This window comes from Rhinolophus sinicus, chromosome 8, assembly GCF_057876585.1.
Source record: "Rhinolophus sinicus isolate RSI-liver-muscle chromosome 8, RSI-T2T, whole genome shotgun sequence".
In the NCBI taxonomy this organism is placed as follows: domain Eukaryota; kingdom Metazoa; phylum Chordata; class Mammalia; order Chiroptera; family Rhinolophidae; genus Rhinolophus; species Rhinolophus sinicus.
In genome coordinates, this window is record NC_142508.1 from 38,093,135 (window position 1) to 38,115,656 (window position 22,522).

General features: G+C 42.2%; 1 protein-coding gene across 1 annotated transcript; it reads left to right on the forward strand.

The window, feature by feature from the left end:
- Positions 1 to 154: 154 nt before the first annotated feature.
- Positions 155 to 17,618, forward strand: SLC6A16 (solute carrier family 6 member 16). Its single transcript, XM_074316115.2, has 13 exons — positions 155 to 892; positions 8,159 to 8,249; positions 8,881 to 9,386; positions 9,823 to 9,980; positions 10,171 to 10,297; positions 10,513 to 10,688; positions 10,930 to 11,040; positions 11,206 to 11,447; positions 13,585 to 13,771; positions 14,107 to 14,308; positions 14,435 to 14,594; positions 16,618 to 16,780; positions 16,989 to 17,618. Exons 2-13 carry the CDS (start codon positions 8,245 to 8,247, stop codon positions 17,247 to 17,249), a joined length of 2,298 nt encoding a protein of 765 aa, XP_074172216.2. The 5' UTR covers positions 155 to 892; positions 8,159 to 8,244; the 3' UTR covers positions 17,250 to 17,618.
- The last annotated feature ends 4,904 nt before the right edge of the window (positions 17,619 to 22,522 follow it).

A 22,522-nucleotide genomic window follows, 5' to 3' on the forward strand; every position in this document is an offset into this window, starting at 1 on the left:
GTGGTATGTATGTGTGGTTGGGCCCATGGGGGGGGAGAGAGGGAGAGGGGGAGAGGGGGAGGGGGGGAGAGAGAGAGAGAGAGAGAGAGAACACACGCGAATGCGTATAATGGAAAGGGGTTTGGCCCATGGTCCAAAGGGGGAAGCGAGAGAAGCAGCAGCGCATGCGTGGGCGAAGGACCTGTGCGTGTGTGCGGGTGTGGAGAGAGGGGGGGAGGGTGTTGAAGAAGGTAGAGTGGCAGTTGCGTCTGCTAGGTCACGTGAGAGGCATGCAAGGGGAGTGAGGCACATGTGCAGAGTAACTGCAGGAAAGGCGGCACCTAGGGCAGTGAGCATTCCTCCGGCTGGCGAGCCTCACGAGGCCAGAAGATGCCCGAGATGGTCGCTGGATTTCTCAGTTGAGGCTTCTTCGCCCTCATTTTCGCCTGACTGACCAAACTGAAGAGCCCAGGCCTCGAGGGTAGGGTGAGGATGACTTGGCCCAGGGAGCAGGAATGTTCATACATCTAGAGTCTGAGGCTGGGCGTCAGTCCCGAGGGGTAACAGGCCACCCAACCGGAGCCTCCTGACTGCCCCAGGCTCTGTGGAACTGAGGTATCAAATAGGCCTGAGAAGTCCCTCCTTTTTTCTCCCTTAGGACTTGGGAAGCCGGCTTCAGTCTCTTTGCTCACCGAATGTGACTTTGAGACGATCCCAAAGCCCAGCTTTCTCTGGGCTCTGCCATCAGCCCATGCGCATTGGGACACCCGTTGGTTCAAGCTCCCAGACCGCAGACGCCGGGTCCAGCCCCATTACTGGCCTGTTAGGGACAAACTGTAATTTCGAGCGCCTTGAGGAATCTGGACACCGGGCCCCTCCTTACTTTTTGGAAGTTATAATTCCAACGAAGGAGGTAAACTGGTGTTTCTGGGGAACCCAAGTACTCCCCAGGGGGACATGGGCCCCGGACAGCAGTTGCGGGAAATGATATGGAGGGTCTTACACGTTGGGCCACCACCAGGGCCTCTCCAGCCTGGGAAGAAGACTCTTCCAGGGAACTAGGCTTTATAGGTGTCACAAGTGGCCAGTTTGCAGAGCCTCAGGTTGCCAAAACTCAATTCTGTCACTGAAAGGTCAGATTTACCAATTTACCAAAACCCCCAAAAGTTGTGTTAAGGAATACGCTTTCTGAATGTGTTCAAGAAAGGCAGATATAGTTTTCATGAGTACAGTTTTCGTTTTTTAGTGGAATACAGAGTCAGGGTCAGTGTTAACGACATGAATTATGAAAATCAGAAGTACTCTTTGTTATTTTGAAGTATGTTACATTTAAGCTGCTGGCCAAATATCTAGTAGTAGTGAAGATTTGTGCTTCTTAGGTAAGCTGCCAACTGTTAAGTAATTGCCTCCAGCTTCCTCAACTTGGTTAACTTTTGAATAAATTGAATTAAGATTTCTGCTTTTCTATTTATCAACCCCCACTCCACCACCATGACCAAAAAAAAAAGGAAAACAAAGGCCATACAGAACAAGTCACTATGGACACTCTTTAGAGTTATCTTATTTGATTTTGTGTTGATAATCTGAGGCTCTTAGTTGCTTTTCCTATCTTTAGCTGTTGTGACATCATTTTCTTCTGGTGTTTCTCCTAATTCTCTGGCCATTTCTTTGTATTTTTAACATTTTAAATAATGAAATAGAATATACATCCACAAAAGTGCATAGAACATGTAAACAGAATTTTAAATGAATAATTATAAAGTTTATATCCGTGTAACTGACACCCAGATCAAGAAATAGAATACTTCCATGACTCTGGAAGATCTCCCACTATAAGTTCACAATCGGGACCCCTTTCCTTCCTTTTAGAGGTAACTTCTAGTTTTGTGATAATTATGTCCTGGCTTTTCTTTATACTTTTACCATGTATTTATGCATCCCAAAACTATATAGTTTAATTTTGCTTCTTTCTGAACTTAGACATATGGACTCATTCTGTCAAATATTTTATGTCGTGCTTCTTTTGTTCAACATTATGAGGTTATATTGTTAACTGTAGTTCCTTTGTTTTCTTCACATGTGTGTAATATTTTTTGAATATTGTACAGTTTATTCATTTGATTGTTGATGGACATTTGTATTTTGCAACTTTATGACAATTATGAATAATGTTGCTGAGAACATTCTTGTAAGAAGTGGAATAATGTAGTTGGTTAATAGCTCTGTTTCTGAAATCAGACTGTGTCAAATTCTGCCCCATTAGCTGTGTAACCTTGGGAAAGTTGTGTACCTTCTTTGTGTTTCAACGTCTTCACTTTTGTAAGATGGAGATACCGTGTTTCCCCGAAAATAAGACCGGGTCTTATATTAAGGTTTGCTCCAAAAGATGCATTAGGGCTTATTATGTTCAGAGGATGTCATCCTGAAAAATCATGCTAGGACTTATTTTCTGGTTAGGTCTTATTTTCAGGGAAACACGGTAACTGTAGTACCTCCCTCATAGGGTTTGTTGTCAAGAATAGTGTAATTTCAAAAATAAAGCATTTAGAACAATGCCTGTCACAGAGTAAGCACAATGTATTGTTATTATTATTACTGTATTCTGTTGCACAAATGAAAGCGTTTCTCCAGGGAATATATCTAATAGTAGAAATTATTGGGTCATAAGGTATGTGTATAATTTATTTTACTCCTAATACTAGGTTGTCCTCCAAAGTAGTTATCACAATTTATACTATTAGTTGAGGATGTGGCTTCTTAGTTGTTCTACATCTCATCAATCCATGACATTATTAGACTTTTCTATTTTTTCCAGTCTGGTGGGTGTGCATTGGTATTTCACTGTTATTTTAATTGCCTTTCCCTGATTATTAATGAGATCGAACGCTTGTTAAAATACTTATTGGCCTTTCGTGAAGTGCCTTTTAAGCCTCTTGCCTGATGTGTAGGTGTTCTTTATATCTTTTGAATACTAATCCTTGGTTATGTAGGTTGCAGACATCTCCCATTCTATAATTTTCCTTCATATTGTCCTTTTTGGGTCTTTTGATGAAGAAGTTTTTATTTTAATGTAGTAAAATGTGTCAAATTGAAAATGTATGGTTATTGCTTATTGTGTCATTTATAAGAAATATTTTCTTATACCAAGGTGGTGTGCTTCAAAGGGCACCATTCACGTAGTAATTTTGTCCCTTGGAGTAATGTGAGACAATGATCCTCCATTCTCTTATATTTTTTAGAATTTTATAGTTTTGCTTTTCACATTTACTTCTTTTGTCCATCTGAAATTGATTTTTGCATGTTATTGGAAGTAGGGGTCAATTTCTTTTTTTGCTGTATGGATACCCAATCGTCTCAACACCATTTATTAAGAAGTTCACCATTTACCCACAGGTCTGCTAAGGTACATCTGTCATGTATCAAGACCCCATATATGCAGGCTCTCTATTCTGTTCCATTAATCTATTAGTCCCTGTCTCAATTCCCATGGTCTTACTACACATTTCTAATAAGGGTTAATACTTGTTAGAGCATGTCTTCTCACTTTGTTTTCAGGAGTATCCTAGATATTTTTTGGCTTTTGAGTTTTCAGATAAGTTTTGATGTCAAGGTGAAGGTGAATAAGAGTTCCTGGTGCTCCACATTCTCACCAGCATGTGGTGTTATTAGTGCTCTGGGTTTTGGCCATTCTAATAGGTGTGTAGTGGTATCTCATTGTTGTTTGAGCTTGCATTTCCCTAATGACATAGGATGTGGAGCATATTTTCATATGTTTATTGACCATCTGTATATCTTTTTTGGTGAGGTGTCTGTTAAGGTCTTTGGCCCATTTTGGGTAACAGTCCTTTATCAGATATGTCTTTTGAGAATATTTTCTTAGTCTGTGGCTTATCTTCCCACTGTCTTGACAGTCTTTCGCATGGCAGATTTTTAATTTTAATGAAGTCCAGCTTTTCAATTATTTCTTTCACAGATTGCACCTTTCATGTTCTCATCGTAATCCCCAAGGTCCTCTAGATTTTCTCCCATGTTATCTCCTATGTTATTTTCTCTATATGTTATCTTCTAGGAGTTTTATAGTTTTGCATTTTACATTTAGGTCTCTGATCTATTTTGAGTTAATTTTTGTGGAGGGTGTAAAGTCTGTGTCTAGATTCTTTTATTTTTTTGGCATGTGGATGTCCCGTTGTTCCAGCACCATTTGTTGAAAAGACTATCTACGCTCCATTGTTTTGCCTTTGCTACTTCTTCAGAGATCCGTTGACTATATTTATGTGGGTCTGTTCCTGGACTCTGTTCCATTGATCTAATTGTCTATTCTTTTGCCAATACTACTACTATATTTCTTGATTACTGCAGTTTTATAGTAGGTATTGAAGTCGGATTGTATCAGTCTTCTAACTTTGTTCTTCTCCTTCAATATTGTGTTGGCTATTCTGGGTCTTTTGCCTCTCTGTATAAATTTAGAATCAGTTTGTCGATATCCGAAAAATAACTTACTGGGATTTGATTGGGATTGCATTGAATCTATAGATCAAGTGGGGAAGAACTGACATCTTAGTAATATTGAGTCATCCTATTCATGAACATGGACTATCTCTCTATCTAGTTCTCTGATTTTATTCATCAGTTTTTTAAATACAGGTTTTGAACATATTTTGTTAGATTTATACCTAAGTATTTCATTTTTGGGAGTGCTAATGAAAATGGAATTTTCATGTTTTTGGTTTCAAATTCCACTTGCTCATTGTTGGTATATAGGAAAGTGATTGACTTTTGTATGTTAATCTCGTGTCCTGAAATCTACTATAATCACTTATTAGTTCTAGGACATTTTTGTCAATACTTTTGGACTTTCTACATAGACGATCATGTTATCTGTGAACAGAGACAGTTGGATTTCTTTCTTCCCAACCTGAATGTCTTTTCTTTTCTTTTCTTTTTTTTCCTCTCCTTTCCTCTCCTTTCCTCTCCTTTCCTTTCCCTTTCCTCTCCTTTCCTCTCCTTTCCTTTCCCTTTCCTTTTCTTTTCTTGTCCTACTGCATTAGCTAGGACTTGCAGTAGGATCTTGAAAAGGAGTGGTGAGAGGAGACAACCTTGCCTTATTCCTGTTCTTGGTGGCAAAGCTAGTTTCTTGCCATTAAACATGGTGTTAGCTGTAGGTATTTTGTAGATATTCTTTATCAATTTGAGGAAGTTCTCTTCTATCCCTAGTTTACTGATATAATTTTTATCATGAATGGGTGTTGGATTTTGTCAAATGCTTTTTATGTAAGCATTTGACAAAATGCTTGATTTTTGTGAGTCATGTGATTGATACAATCACTTGTGATTTTTTTCTAGCTTGTTGATTTGATGGATTGCATTTATTGATTTTTGAATGTTGAACCAGTCTTGCATACATAGGGTAAATCCTACTTGATTATGGTGTATAATCCTTTTTATACATTGTTGGATCAGTTTTGCTAATATTTTGTTGAGGGTTTTTACATTTATGTTCACAAGAAATATTGGTCAATAGTTTTCTTCTCTGTAATGTCTTTGTCTGGTTTTGATATCAAGGTAGTGCTGGTCTCATAGAATGAGTTAGGAAGTATCCCCTCTGGTTCTATCCTCTCAAAGAGATTGTAGAGAATTAGTATAATTTCTTCCTTAAATACTGGAGGTGCCAAAAAAGATGACTTGTATTCATATTTTGTTATCAGTATATATTGAGGATTACAATTTTGATACAGTTTTTTCGTTCCTTATAATACGTATACTTTTTTTTGGCACCCTCTGTATTTGGTAGAATTGATTAGTGAACCCATCTGGGCCTGGTGCTTTCTGTTTTAGAAGGTTATTAATTATTTATTCAATTTCCTTGATAGAAACAAGCCTATTCAGATTGCCTATTTCTTCTTGTGTGAGTTTTGGAAGATTGTTTCTTTCAAGGATTTGGTTCATTTCATCTTGATTATCAAATCTGTGGACATTGAGTTGTTCATAGTATTACTTTATTATCCTCTTAAGGTTCATGGGCTCTGTAGTGATAGCCCCCTTTTCATTTCTGATATCAGTAATTTGTGTTCTCTTTCTTTTTTTCTTAGTTAGCCTGGTTGTTAGAGGCTTATCAATTTTATCGATCTTTTCAAAGAGCCAGCTTTTGATTTTGTTGATTTTCTTTATTTATTTACTGTCCTCAATTTCTGTTCTAATTTTTTTTTTCTTTTGTTTTGTTTACTTTGGATTTAATTTTCTATTCTTCTTCAGTTTCCTAAGATAGAAACTTAGAGTATTGATTTTAAATCTTTCTTCTTTTTAAATATATGCATTCAATGCTATAAATTTCCCTCTAAGTACTGCTTTTATTGCATCCCACACATTTTGGTAAGTTGTGTTTCGTTTTCATTTAGTTCAAAATATTTTCAAATTTCTCTTGAGATTTTTTCTTTGACTCATCTGTTATTTAGAAGTGCTTTGTTTAATCTTCACATATTTTGGATTTTCCAGTTATCTTTCTGTTATTGATTTCTAGTTTAATTCTATTGTAAATTGAGAGCAGACATTGTATGACTTCTAGTCTTTTAAATTTGTTGAGGTGTATTATGACCCAGAATGTGGTCTATAATGGTAAATGAACTTGAGAAAAATGTATTCTGCTGTTATTGGATGAAGCAGTCTGTAAATGTCAGTTATATCCAGTTGATTGTTGATGTTGTTGAGTTCGACTATATCCTTACTGATTTTCTGTCTGCTGATTTTCAGTCTTTGTTGTCTTTGCTTTTCAGTTTTTGAGGTTTCTGTTGTGATATCCTCAAGTCTTCCTCAGCCATATTCAATTTACTAATAAGTCCACAAAGGTATTCTTCACTTCTGTTACAGTATTTTTTTAATCTATCAGTCCTTTGGTTCTTTCTTAGGATTTCCATCTTTCTGTTTACATTGCCTATCTTGCATGCTACCTACTTTATCCATTAGAGCCCTTAGCATGTTAATCATAGTTGTTTCAAATTCCCAGTCATATTATTCCGACATCTCTGCCATGTCTAATTCTGATGCTTACTCTGTCTCTTCAAATTGTGTTTTTTGCCTTTTGGTATGTGAAAAGGATTCCCAGACTCAATTTCAATGTGTGTGTGTGTGTGTGTGTGTGTGTGTGTGTGTGTGTAGACGTCCCCACAGCAACAAGCAAGTCTTGACACCAGCAGGGTATCCAAGACTTCAATTGAATTCTGACACTATCTACTCAGAAATAGAATCGGATTCCATGGATAAAGGGCTCAGTCCCACAAGACTGCCCTCCACTTCAGACACCAATTGTAAGTCCAGGTTGTTACCTTTGCTTCTGACCAACCGGCTACAAATTGGAGGTTCCAATGACCCCCTCCAACTCAGGCTGCCAATCACAAGTCCAGGTTGTATTCTGTACTTCTGACTGACTGACTGACTATAAATCAGAGTTTCTCCTGACCCCGTCCTTGGGTTCAATTGATTTGCTAGAATGGCTCATAGAACTCAAGAAAACCTGTTTAGTCACTAGATTATTGATTTATTATAAAGGATATTAAAGAATATGAATCAACAGCCAGATGAAGAGGTACATAGGCTAAGGTCCTTATGGAGCTTAGGACCTGGCAAGGTAGCACATGAAAGCGTTCTGGTTCGCCAGCATGGAAGCGCTCCAAAAAAGAGGGCTCATGAGCTGTCCTATTGGGTTTTTATGGAGACTTCTGTGTCTATTATAATTTTTAATTTTAACTTATTGATACATATTTTTCTTATTAAAGTAATATGTATTTTTTTAGATAATTTACTGAACTAAAATCAGAGAAAAGGATGTAAAAGTACCTATACTCCTATTGTCTTCTATACATTGATGTATTTTCTTTCAGCCTTTTCTTTCATTGCATTTTTGAATGTAGTAGAGATAGAACTTAAGATAGAAATTTGCATCTGGGTTTTGCTTTTTTAACCTATCATTGAATTTTAAGCATTTCCTGAGCTACTGAGACCTCTTTGGACACTGTGTGTCTCACAACTGATTATCCCTGTGACCCAGACATGCCAACGTTGCCTTGACACCCACCTGCTGCCTCTTCTCTTGGGTGGCATGCCCATTCCTCTGAAAGAAAACCCCATTGCCCTCTCTCTTCCCCCCTTCCACATCTCATTTATTATTTTCTTTTTTCTTTTCCAGCACTCTCCCTGCCCATTCTCTTGTAGAGTATTTGAGGATCCAGAGTGGCGAAAACACAGAGAGCAGAGAGGAGAGAAGCCCCAGATATGAGGTAGAGCACCATCGTCTTGCTGGGGATAGAGCAGCTGAGGAGGAAGAGGCAGATAGAGGATAACTAGATTAACAGTCAACAGCTAATCATTTCAGGCAGTGAGAAACGCTATGAAGAAAAATGAAAGTGGGTAGGATAGAGAGAGTGGTGGGTAGGTAGGCTGCTAGTTTAGATAGGTGGGCGAGGAAGGCATCTCTGGTGAGGTGATATTTGAGCAGAGACCTGAGTATTTTGCAGATGAGAAAGCTCAGAGACGGAAAACAACTTTTCTAAGGTTGCAAGGCAGATCTAGTATTAAATTAGTTTCTTTGGTTCAAAAGCCCACTACAAATAGTAACTCCCTCTGTAGAGAGTACACCTCAGTGTTTTCAGAAACTCTTTGAGTGGGATCCCTGACTGTCATGCCTATCTCTACCCTTATCCCTTGCACCAAAACATTTCTAAGAAGCGAAAGTTATGTAAGAGGTGTGTGTGTGTGTGTGTGTGTGTGTGTGTGTGTGTGTTGCTTTGAATTTCAGTGGTGGTAGGGACAGAAATGAAAGGTTTGCTTTAAGGAGGTGTTGAGGATTATTTTGGAACTCAGTCATTCCTTAACTTTAAAATCTAAAATGTAGTTTTTGGTGTCATTAAGGTCTACTCAGGAAGGCAGACCCTTCCTTGAAAAAGCTGAAGCTGCTACAGAGAGTCTCCCTGGAAAGAAGACAGAGTCCCAGTCTTCAGAATCTTCATGGGAAACATTATCATTTACTGAGTCAACCCTTTTAGAGAATTTCCCAGAAAGGCAAACTCAGGAAAACAAGGGCACAGCAGCTGACGCTGTGGTGGCTTGGCTTTCAGAGGCCACGGTTTTGGAGGCCCAAACTGGGAAGCCTCAGGCCTGGAAGACTCCGGCTTGTGAGGTTCAGGACAGGTTCAACCAGCTCAGGCAAACCTCTGTTTCAAAGGTGGAAGCTGCCCAAGTCCTGAAACAGGAACCCTTACCTGAGAAGGTGGAAGTGCCAGAGAAGGAAAAGAGTGAGGTCCTTTTCACCCGTCCACTCTGGTCCAACAAGGTTGAATACATCCTGGCCCAGGTGGGCTATTCCGTGAATGCAATCAGTTTATGGAGATTTTTCAACCTGTGGCTTCAAAATGGAGGTTGTAAGTCTGGGGAGCAGGAATCATGGACCATAAGGGGCTAGCAAGATAGAGGCCTATCCAGGCTTCAAACTCCAAGATCTCTGGGATCTGTAGGTGCTGGAGACTTGGTACTCTGTGCAGGATAGGAGCCAGGTGCCTGAAAACCTAAGATCACAAGATGAGTAGAGATGCAGGATATCTGAACGTAAGGATGGTGGGACTAGAATCCTGGATCAGGGCTCAGGATGGAAACTGTGTATCTGGATCTTCTAGGAACTGGAGACTAAGAGACTGGACACCGGGATTGTGAGGGATGTAGAAACAGTTGAGGCCTGATGCCTGTGGCCCTGAGGGAGGCCACTGGTGGGGAACATGTTTTACTGGACCCCAGAAAAAGTCCAGGCACTGAAAAGCCACATGGTTCTCAGAGCCCCTCCTTGAATCCCCTGCACAGGGTGTTTTCTCATCATGTACATTGTCTTGCTCTTCTTGGTCGGGATTCCTCTCCTCTTGCTGGAGATGGCAGCTGGTCAGAGGATGCGTCAGGGCAGCATTGGTGTATGGAAGATCATCAGCCCCCGGATTGGTGGGGTGGGGTATACCAGCTTCATGGTGAGGAGCCCCGGGCTGCCCAGGCCTACCCTTTACACCCCACGCCCTCCCAACCTTTGTCCTGGAACGGGTCCCGTGATTTCACTCCCATGGGTCAAGTCACTTCAGTTCCCCAATCCTCTGTCAAATCCCCTCTCTTCTGTTGGCCTACCTTCCTTCCCCTACTTCCAGAATTCTTCATGCTTCCTAGGTGTGCTTCATCGTGGGCTTGTACTGCAATGTGTTCAATACCTGGATTCTCACCTACTTGAGCCATTCCTTCCAATTTCCTGCTGCATGGGAGCATTGTCCCCTACTGATGAACTCCAGTGACTTTGGTGAGGAGGTAGTGAAAGAGGAGGAGAAAGGGAAAACAGAGACGTGGGAGGGAATTTGGAAGAGGAGAAAGGAGTGAAGAGGGATAAAGAAGAGGAAGATAACAGAAGGAAGAAGAAATGGGAGGGGAAGGAAGAAAGAGATGTGGGGGAAGGAGTAAAGAAGAAGGGAAGGTTCACCCTGTCTAGCAAGCATGTCGAAAGCCAAATATCCCCAGATCCTGAATGTGCAAACACAACGCCCTTCCTATACTTCTGGTACCGGGTGGCCTTGAAGGTCTCAGACAGAATTGAGGATGGTGGATCACCAGTCGATAGTCTGATCCTGTCTTTCTTGGTGTCTTGGTGTCTTGTTGGTGCTTTCGTGATTAATGGGCTCAAGTACATCGGGAAGGTGAGCCACCATTTTTAGATTCCTTAACATCTCAGATACTTTAGCCCTCACCTACCATTGTTACTCATTGATCTTCTAATTTCTCACTCCCTCTGGTCTTTCACTCCCGCTAGCCCTTGAACCCTGCTGAAAGCTGTCTTCTAACTCCTTCTTATTTCTGACTCAAAACTTTTGATCCCTGCTGACTATTGGTTGACCCCCACTGGTACATGGTTGCTGACATGTCCCACTCTCAATTCAGGTAATGTATGTCTTGGTCCCAGTGCCCCATTTCATCATGCTTTGTTTCTTGATCCGGAGTCTGCAGTTGGACGGGGCAAAATTGGGCCTTGGCTATTTGGTGGTTGGCAAGGTAAGGTATATTTTCCTCACTCCCTGTTGGGCCTTAGAGGACACCTATTATCTATTCTTAAGTGTCCTTTCCCCATTATCTCCCTCTGTGACCCCCCACCCCCATTTCTGTTAAGGTTCTTTTCTCCTTTGACATCTCCCTTTATACTTGTCTTCTCCCTTTTAGATATCGGCTATATACAGCGTGAATGCGTGGTGCCAAACAGGGCTCCAAGTCTTGTTTTCCTTGGGTCTCGGCTATGGCTCTGTTGTCTCCTTAGCTTCGCACATGAACCTGGCCAACAACTGTCTCAGTGATGCCTTTGTTGTGGCTCTCATCAACCTGGGCGCCATGCTCCTTGCCACAACTGTTTTCTTCTGTGTCGGGGGCTTCTGGGCCACCATCCTCACACACCGCTGTAATGAGAAGTAAGGCCAGCTCCTTAGTGTAGGGTCCCAACCCCAGGGAACTACAAAACCCAGAGACCCTAACCTTCACACATCTCTACGTCCAGTGCAACCTCGGGTGCACTTGCAAGCCTTTACTTTCTCGTAGAGCAAAAAAAAACAGTAGGATCCCCGTCATATATTATCCTTCTCAGAGTCTTTTTTAGCCCTGGAAATCTTCAAACTCGGAGATTGCCAACTCAGAGATTGCACCTCAGAATACCACCACAGAGATAGGCTAAAAGTGGCAAACATTCAAGTTTACTGTAGTCCCAGACAGCGTCTATGACCACGTGGAAAACCTACTTCCTAATGCTCTCATTCTTTACTGTCAGCTCCTGAAGTTAGGAATGTCTGTCAATCCATTGCATTGTGAGAGCTCCTAAAGGACTCTCAGAACTATAGTCTTTATTGTCTTCTCACCCCTAGTTTTTATTCTGGAGGCATTAATCAAAAACATCCATCAGGCATTTAGAAAGTACTCTGTGGACTACAAAGGCTTGGGCAGGTGAAGCAGACCACACACCTGGCCTTCATTAAGTTTTCAGTTTTGGAGGGCCTCAATCAGAGACTCCATCAGACAGCCACAAGCTGATAACCAGTAGCAGGAGTGATGGGGAGGATATCACTGGACTGGTCAGAGAAGGACTCCCAGAGGAGGCAACCCTAAGCTGATCCTAGCCCGTGCAAATAACCACCATTTTCTTCTAGAAGAAGCCTGAGCATATGCATGCGCACGCACACAAGAGTTCTCTAGGGTGTATACTTAGGGATGGAATTGCAAGGTCGGGTATACACACCTTTACATTTACTGTATATTGTCTGACTTTCAAAGTGGTTTATGATGTGGGAAAATTCCATGCATCCCACTTCCTGCACAATATTTGAGTAAACTTGGTCAAACTTTAAAATGTTTGCCAGTCTGGTGGAAGCCTAATGTTATTTTTTAGTGTTTTAAAAAACATTTATTATGAGGTGTTGCATAAAACAAAATGTGTGGCATAAAGAGCTATGAAATAAACACCACCATATTAAGAACTAGAATGTCCCCAAACCTTTCCACATATCTCTAATTATAACTGTTTTCCTCCTTCCTAGAGGTAACCACTATCCTGACTTTTATGATAATGAATTCTTTGTTTTTCTTCATATTTTATTATCTATGTATGCATATGAAACCAATATAGTTTAGTATGTCTATTTATGTAGTTTAATTTGTTCATTTATACATTCTCTTCATATTCTTTCGTGTTTTACTTCTTTCATTCAACATACATTTGTAAAATTTATTGTTATGTGTAGCTCTAATCTGTGCTTTTTAATGTTGTATAATGTACCAGTATATGAACATACCACATCACGCTTTATTTACCCATTCTACTATTGATGGACATTTGGAGTCTTTCCTGTTTTTGGCTATTAAAACAATGCTGCTCTAAACATTCTTATACAGAGAGTACCAAAAAAATGTATACACATTTTAAGAAAGGAAAACACTGTATTAAAATTATGCTGATGGTAACCACTTTGAGCACCTCTTATAATTGCAAAAGTCAAACGTGACTTGCTGTCATCTTTTGTTATCAATATATATTCAGCATCACAATTTTAATACAGTTTTTTCCTTTCTTAAAATATATATACATTTTTGTGGCACCTTACAGTTTTTGGGCACATACCATATATGTTCCTCATATACTATGTATGTGCATATTTTATTTTGCAAATATTTTCTTTCAGTCTGTGGCTTGTCTTCTCATTCTCTTGAGAGTCTTTCCCAGAGCAGGCTTTTAATTTTAATAAAGTCCGGCTTATCAATTCTTTCTTTCATGGATTGTACTTTGGGTGTTGTATCTAAAAAAGTTATCACCATACCCAAGATCATCCAGAGAAGATTATAGGAAAAACTTCTCCTGTAGTACCCCTTGGTCATAAATTCTCCAAGTTCATATAAATTCATGACCCTGAAGGTGGGTGCCTTCTAGGTTTTATCCCAGGCGCCACCTTACCCAGACCAGTAATGCTAGGCTAGTGATGCTCGTATCTGCAAGATAAGAGAAAAGGAGGCGGTTTCCTAAGAAGCCAAATGGTTCTACGCGATTCAACTCCTTACCCCCAGGAATGCTGAAACACTTTCAAGGCTGGTAAGCCTAGGGAAACTGCCTCCTGAGGCCCAGCCCCCTCCAAACCTGTTTGATTACCCAACCTCCATCTTCACCGTCTGGCTCAACAGTCTTCCCCAGTCCATCAAGAGCATGGTCCTTAGCCACGTGCCTGAGTGCAGCTTACAGAAGCAGTTTTTGAAGGTCAGTAAAAATAGGTGAGCTGGGCCGAGGGTCCCTCAAAGCCTTCTGTAAAACAAATTTCAGCTTTTATTAGCACCAGAAAAAAATTCCAGAAGCACCAGGATAACCTGCAGCCCTGGTGATGCAAAGCTCTGTAGCTTGCAGAACGCCCTTCCGTGGGTAATGCTAGGTGGGTTGGTTTTCCAGGTCAGAGGCTCAGCTTACAGACCTGATTTTCTCAGGGACCCAGGTCTTTCCGGGAGTTTTCCAGGGAAGGTAGAATGTATCTTTGTTTGTATTTTTGTTGTTGTTGTTAAGTTCAAGGACTTTAACTCTTGCCTTTTCTCCCCTAACAGGTCGGAAAGAGTGCAGACTTCGCATTCCTGTCCTTCGTCGAAGCCATGTCATTCATTCCCGGGTCTGTCGTGTGGTCCATTCTCTTCTTCCTGATGTTCCTCATCTTAGGGCTGAACTTCATGATAGGGATCCTGCAGGGCATCATCACTCCCCTCCAGGACACCTTCTCTTCCTTCAGGAAACATACAAAGCTACTCACAGGTGCCTGCTCCCATCAATTACCCTGATTTCACTGAGATTCCAGTCCCGCCCTGTCTATGACCTCTGCTTAGCCCTTTGCACCCTGCCAGACCTCCAACCTTGATCCAGACTCAATGTTTCCTCCAGCGGTTGTCTTTGTGCTCATGTTCCTGTGCGGCCTCTTCGTCCTTCAACCTTCAGGCCTCTACTACGTCAGACTGCTGAATGACTACTGGGTGATCGTCCCCGTAATCATCATTATCACACTGGAAAACATGGCTGTGGGCTGGGCCTATGGGGCCAGGAGGTGATCACTTGGGTCAATAGGGAAGGCTGACCCCTTTCTTGTTGCCTCAGTTCTCACTCAACTAGAGTGACATAGGGACCCTTAACTTCAGGGCCTTCTGAGAAACCTTTTTATTCATTCATTTATTGAACATATTTATTGAGTGCTTAATCTGTGCCAGGCACTCTTTTAGTCATCGGGGATACAGCACTGAATAAAACAAGCATCCCTGTCCTCTACCACTTTACAGTCTAGTGGTGGATAAGACACTAACTAAGTGAACAAAACTGTCAGGTGGTGATAATGGACAGGAGAAAACAAAAGACGATCAAGAGTGGGAGTATGTGCGGGTGCTGATTTAGATAGGATTTTAGAGAAGGCCTCTCCGATAAGGTGTGACATTTGCACAGACTCCTGAATGAAATAAGGAAAGGAGCCATGACAAAATTCTGAGAAGGTATGTTTCAAGTAGAGGAAACAGTAAGTATCAAGGCAAGAGGAAGCATCATGCCTGGAGTTTTTGAGGAACAAGGAGATCAGCAAGGTTGGGAGAGAATGTTACCCTGGTTCCCCGAAAATAAGACCTAGCCGGACCATCAGCTCTGATGCGTCTTTTGGAGCAAAAATTAATATAAGACCCGGTATTATATTATATTATATATTATATTAAGACCCGGTCTCATAGTAAAATAAGACCAGGTCTTATATTAATTTTTGCTCCAAAAGATGCATTAGAGCTGATGGTCTGGCTCAGTCTTAGTTTTGGGGAAACACGGTAGGAGATGAGGCTGGAAAGGTAAGAGGAGAACATGGAGGGCCTTTTAAGCCATAGTAGGACTTAGCTTTTTGCACAGAATGATAGAGAAGGCATCGGAGGGTTTTGAGTAGAGGAGTAACATATTCAGATTTCTTTTTTAGAAAGCATCTATGACTACTGTGTGGAGAACAGACTGTGAGGTGTCAATAGTGAAGCAAGGAGAACATTTGGGAGCTATTGTAATATTTCAAATGGCAACTAACAATGGCTTGGGCTCGGGGAGTAGAGGTGTAGGTTGAGAGACATGGTTTAATTTGGCAAGGAAGAGCTGCCAGGGAAGAGGGAACAAGATAATCAGGGACTGGGACCTAGTGGAATGGGAGAGTGGGAGAAACCAAGTCACATGCAAGGGACTCCCTAGCCCCTTTTTTACCAGGCTGCTAGGGGGACATCCAAGTGGTATAACTGAAGGGCAGAAGGCTCAGGTGGCAGCATTTTCAGGTGACAGTGGTTCTTGGTCAGTTCACTCATGTATAACTCACTCCACACATATCTCTGGGGACTTTCTCTGTGTTGGGAAAGCCTTGTGGTGCTGGGATGCAAATGAATGAGAAATAGGTCCTCCTCTCAAAGAGAACACAGCTCAGATTGGAAGATGTACATAAGCAGACAATCCCAGTTCAAGGTGGTAAGTATATAGCAGAGGTAGCTGGTGGCAGTACTCTAGGGGCACCTGGAAAGTGTGGCCTAGTGGAGAGGGTGATTGGGCAGAGTCTGTACAGATGGATAGGTAGACACAGAGAGAGAGCAGTATTCGAGGCCAAAGGACCCCACTTGTATATGTATTGAGATTGAGAACATGCACTAAAATAAGCTGGATACATGGGCTGGGAGAAACCAAGAAAAGTTCATTTCTCTGAGGGTCAAGTGTTAACTTTTTGGGGGTCTGTTTGTTCACTATGGATACCCAGCTCCTAGAAGAGTCCCTGGCACATCATAAACACTCTCATGTTTATGGAATGAATGGAAGGGACGTGGCCTTTATCCTGAGGGCACTGGGTAGTCATGAAAGGTTTTTGGGCAGTAGAGGAATGTTTGAAATTTTTTCTTCGGTTGGGATGGAAGACTGACGAAGGAGAAGGTAAGAGGGGATGAGGCTTGAGCTGAGGCAGGGGTTTGGCAGTGCGGAAGAATATTTGAAAGCTGCTAAGGTCAGGCTGGCCTTGCCCCCCAAGGCAGGGTAAGGCGTGTCTGGGCCCGCCACAGTCTCGTGGCCCTTTCTCCCAGGTTCCTTGCAGAGCTGACGATTCTGTGGGACCGCCCCATCCATCCCGTCATTCGCTGGCTCTGGTGCTGTCTGTGTCCAGGTGTGCTACTAGTCCTGTTGGCAGCTGCTGTGTATTCTCAGTCTCAGACGACCTGGACCTATCTGTCCTGGGACTCAAGCAGTGTGAGCTTCCCTCTCCATACCCCAGACTTCCGGGGGGAAGTGGGCAGATCTTTCAATCCACCTTGGCTTAAAGACCCTATCATATCATGCTCTGCTCCCCGAAGACTCATTAGTCCTCTGCCCTGGTACCCCTCCCACTCTTCCCTTCCACAGCTTTCCCTCTTCTGGGAGCTTCGATGTTCTGAACCCCTTTCCCATCTCTCCACAGTCAAAAGAGGTGCTTCAACAATTCCCCTCCTGGATGCGTTTCATGATGATTATCCTGTCCTTCATCGTCATCCTCCCCGTCCCCATACACTTTGTGTACAGCCTCACCCGTCGCATTCCCTTCAAATCCTCGAGCTCGAATAGGTCTGTCATGTCCTCCAAATCCCAATCCCTAAGTATGCATCTAACGCCCATGAAAGAGGTCCAAAAGGAGGAAGCCCTGCAAGGTAATAATCAAATTGCTGGTTCACCTGTTGTGTGACGTCCTAACTTCATTCACGCGGCCTGACATCACACATCCCTCAAAACAGCTCTAGCAGGCAACTCTTGAATACCAACTTGGAACTACTGATGTCCTTGGACCCAGAACTCCTTTTATTCCCAAGGGTAGGGGCATTATTTGGGGGGCTCTTGGAGCCTGGCTTGGCATCCTCTTTCCTAGGCCCCTCTGGTTGCCACTGTCATTGGGTTTTTCCCCTCCCTTTCCTCAGCGTATACACATAGCCCTCATATACATACATCGTCAGTGATGCCAACTGAACCTGCTTCTTACCTGGTCTGCCCAGCTCCTGGAATGGAGCTGGAGGGGTAATGCTGTTGGTCAATAAATCAGTCCACTGGGACTCCAAGCACCGGGTGTGAGCAGTTCTGTTTTTATTTTCTATAAATGTTTCAGATGTTCAATCTTCCTCTCGGAATCTTCCATTGCTTTGAGAGCTAAACTTCCAGTTCCAAGTTCCTCCCCTCTCCTTGCCGTGACAAATTCAGGTGCTAGATTGCTAGATTTGCTTTATCCAGGAACTGGCTTTTAGCCAAGAAAACCCTGGGAAATGGTGGCTTCAACAATAATAGGGGAAGAATGTTAATGTGCTTGCTAATAGGAGATAGTAAGCCTATCATGGGCCTAAAAATTATTGTTAAAAGAGTTTCCAAGACTGTTGTGGACTAAGTGACCCACACAGACTAAGTGATCTGTGGACCAACACACAAGCAGGTGTGGGAACTACCAAATTGTATTGCTGAGCCCACCAGGATCCCATATCTACTTGGTAAGAGACGTCCTTTTACCACAGGGCTAAATCAAATGAATTTGTCTAGTGGATGAAAACTGAGTGGGTCTCTTGGGACTTGTGGGAGGGGTGACTCCACAACTGAGCTGAAAGTACTTTCTAAAAGGAGATGGAGGGCTGGCTCGGTGGCTCAGGTGGTTAGAGCTCCATGCTCCTAACTCCGAAGGCTGTCGGTTCAAGTCCCACATGGGCCAATGGGCTGTCAACCACAAGGTTGTCAGTTCAATTCCTCGAGTCCCGCAAGGGATGGTGGGCTCCGCCCCCTGCAACTAGAAACGGCAACTGGACCTGGAGCTGAGCTGCGCCCTCCACAGCTAAGATTGAAAGGACAAAAACTTGACTTGGAAAAAAGTCCTGGAAGTACACACTTGTTCCCCAATAAAGTCCTATTCCTCTAACCCCCCCAAAAAAAAGTTAAAAAAAAAAAAAAAAAAAAGGAGATGGAGTTAGTCAGCGCCTGGGGGTTGGGGGCTGTGGGTAGAGATGGTTGGGATTCCCGAAGATCCAGGGAATGGGTTTCATTTAAATGCTCAGAGATCCCAGGATTTCCGATTGCTCAGCTCCCACAGGGAGGCTGCTTCTGCGTAAGTTTGGGACAAGAAAAAGCACCATCCCCAACCATTCGTTGGTGGGTAGGACTCTAGGGGTAGGTCTGGTGAGTGGAAAGAGCAAAGATCACAGAAGTCCCTGGACGTCTGAAGATGCACGCTCCTCAAGCTCCAGGATCGGAGGGCTGGAGGCGCTGTGAACCTCTAAGTCAGCACCCATTGGCTCCTGTACCTTGTAGCCCCGCCCCTCACGCTCGCCCCCGCCCCCACCCCGCGCCCTATCCAAACGAACTGTCTTGAAAACCGGTGTTACTGAGTCAGGTAAGATGGGAATCTGAGAGAGGAAGCAGCCCCCTTCTCATGATCAAGTAGTCTGAGTTTTCAACCTCCGTCTTTTTGGGAACCCAGGTGCTCATCCTTTTTGCTCCCCACCTCCAGTTCCAGCTTTGGGAGTAGAACCTGTGGGAGAGGTATTGAAAAATAGGGGCTGACCGGATAAACCAATGGGAGCGGAAGGAAGGTCTTGGTGTGTCCCCTCCTCCTCTAGATTTTTCTCTCCTCAGGTCACTTGTTTGGCACCTAACAGCAGGGTTATTTGAATTGGAGATACCTCACGTTGCTGTAGGGGTTACTGATTGGAGCAGAAGACTGGTTTCTGTCGTAGTACTTCTCTACATAGCTCTGGGGGTCCTTATTGTGTAAAGTCAGGTTTCCTGGCACCTTTGTGTGTGATGAGCGGGTTGTCTTGGGAATCTCTGGCCTTGTTAGACAAAACGGAGCCCTGTCCCTTGGTAGGGTACTTACACATGTTTTCATTTTTATCCCTTACAAGACTGGTAGGCGATGCAGGTATTGTCATCCTCAGTCTTCACCAGAAGGCCCCGAAGAAAGAGGGATTCACACAGTGAATGAGGGGTAGAGGCTGACAGAGATTCCTTCCTGTCTTGTGGCTTCTGGCCCTTTTTGTTTTGGAAATTTTCAAACACATACAAACGAATAACAATGAATTACTTTGTACTCATCACTCATCTTCAATAATGACCGACGGATGACCAGTCTGGTTTCATGGCTCCTCAATCCACTGTAAGCCTCTCCATTATTTTGAAGCAAATCCCCAATTTATCATTTCATCTGTAGATATGTCAGTACCTGTCTCTAAAACATAACCCTTCAAAAAAAAAACAAAAAACAAACCTGACAAAACATCACACCTAAAACAAATAACAGTAATCCATTAATATCATCAAATATTCAGTCAGTATTCAGATTTTCCTGGTTGTCTGAAATTTTTTTCTGGTAGCTTTTTATTTTTTAACAGTTTTATCGAGGTATAATTCACATACCACATAATTCACCCATTTAAAGTGTACAATTCAGTGGCTTTTAGTGTATCGTAGAGTTGTGCATCCATCACCACAGTCAATTTTAGTACATTTTCATTATCCCAAAAAGAAACTCCACACCCCTTCACCATCACCCCAACTGCCACAGCCCCCAACTCCAGCCTTAGACAACCATAAGCTACTTTTTGTTCTGTAGATTTGCCTAGTCTGGACACTTCGTGTAAATGGAACGATACAATATGTGTAGTCCTTTGTGACTTGCTTCTTTCACATGGCATAACATTTTCAAGATTCATTCCTGTATAGCACATATCAATACTTAATTTCTATTTATTGCTAAATAACATTCTGTTGTATAGCTATACCATGTTGTATTTATTCAATTATCAGTTGATGGACATTTTAGGTTGTTTCTTCTTTGGGACTATTATTAATAATGCTGTTATGAATAGTCATGTAAAAGTTTTTTGGGGTAGACGTATATTTTTATTTCTCTTGGCATATGCTTAGGAATAGAATCGCTGGATCACATGCTAATTCTATGTTTATTTGAGGGACTGCCTCATAATTTTTTAAAAGTTTGTTTAAATCATCAAATAAAATTCATATGCTGCAAATTTGTTGCTATATCTCTTAAGAATCTTTTAATCTTCATATAGGTCTCCCTCCCTTTTTTTCCCTCTTGCAATGCATTTGTTGATAAAACTGAGTTATTTATCCTGTGGAGTTTCCAGCAATTTGGAATTTGCTGATTGCCTCTCTGTGGTATCATTTAATATATTCTTCTTTCCTCTGTATTTCTTATAAATTGGTAGTTAGGTCAAGAAGTTGATTAGTTTTAGGTTCAATGTTCAGGCAAGAATACTTCATGAATGGTTTTACGTATTTATCGGGAGGCAAAAAAAAGCTCTCTTTTTGTGATATTAGCCATTGATGATCATTCTCTAGATCCATATATTCATTAGAGATTAGAAAATGGTAGTATTCATTTTTGTATTAGCTGGAATACTTTCAAAAAGAGCCATGGGTGATTTGACTCCAACATAACCTCTTCTAAGCCCCTTCATATCCTACGCCAGAAGCCAGTCTTCTTAGACAGTGTACCTTCTAATGAGTGTAAACTGAGCTGCCTTCCATGGTGTCTATTTGACCCATAAGGAATTCAGGCACCACCCTGGTTAAGAAATAGACATCAGCAACATCCCATAAAGCCCCATTTGCCCATTACCATGACCACTACCTCCCTCCTAGCTCTAGAGATTTCACTATCCTGACTTTAAGGTAATCACTTCCTTGCTTCTTCTTCTTTTTTTTTTTTTAATATTGTTTGATCCTGTGAAACTCTTTTTTTTTTTTTTTTTTTTTTTTTAGGATTTTTTTATTGGGGAAGGGGAACAGGACTTTATTGGGGGAACAGTGTGTACTTCCAGGACTTTTTTCCAAGTCAAGTTGTTGTCCTTTCAATCTTAGTTGTGGAGGGTGCCGTTCAGCTTCAAATTGTCCTTTCAGTCTTAGTTGTGGAGGGTGCAGCTCAGCTCCAGCTCCAGTTGCTGTTGCTAGTTGCAGGGGGTGCAGCCCATCATCCCTTGCAGAACTCGAGGAATTGAACTGGCAACCTTGTGGTTGAGAGCCCACTGGCCCATGTGGGACTCGAACCGGCAGCCTTCGGAGTTAGGAGCATGGAGCTCTAACCGCCTGAGCCACCGGGCCAGCCCCACTTCCTTGCTTCTTGATAGTTTTACAAGCTACGAGATGTGATCAAACAATAAATATGGTGAGTGTTTAAATAAAAAAAAAATTTTTTACAGTAAAAGACACATTGCCATTAATCACCCTCAAAATACTCCCCCTTACTTTGAACACACTTATCCCACCGTTTTCTGAAGCAGTTCTGGAAGTCCTCTTTCATGAGTGTCTTTAGTTGTGCTGTTGTGGCTGCCTTGATGTTCTGAATCATTTTGACTTTGGGAAAGAGCCAGAAGTTGAACGGTGCCAGATCCAGTGAATAAGGTGGATGAGGACACATGTTTTTATTTGACAGAAATTGCCGTATACCAGAAGCGATTGTGACACGGAGCATTGTCATGATGGAGGATGATTTATGGCACTCTTTAAAACACACCTTCTCTCAACCATAGCTCACACTTGACTGACTGCACCAAACAAGTTGAAACTTGTCACACACTGTTATGAAGGTTTGACGTGCTGTTTCCCGTGTTGAAGATTCCTGCCTTGGCACTTGGCAACAGCATTCACCGTATTTTTTTTTATTGCAGCAGAAAGGATCTATCATACATTGCTTCTGGTACAGCAATTTCTGTCAAATAAAAACATTATGGTGTGTCTTCATCCACCTTATTCACTGGATCTGGCACCATGTGACTTCTGGCTCTTCCCCACCGTCAAAATGACCATGAAATAGTCATTTGAATTGATTCAGGACATCAAGACAACCACGACAGTGCAACTAAAGACCCTCATGAAAGAGGACGTCCAGAACTGCTTCAAAAAGTGGCAACAACAATGGGATGAGTGTGTTCCAAGAGAGGGGTAGTATTTTGAGGGGGACTGTTG

Bases quoted from the DNA above. Each gene is read 5' to 3' on its own strand.
- SLC6A16 (XM_074316115.2), top strand. The intron at 9,981-10,170 runs GTGAGGAGCCCC...CATGCTTCCTAG, and splicing joins TGGGGTATACCAGCTTCATG to GTGTGCTTCATCGTGGGCTT. The intron at 14,309-14,434 runs GTGCCTGCTCCC...TGTTTCCTCCAG, and splicing joins ACATACAAAGCTACTCACAG to CGGTTGTCTTTGTGCTCATG.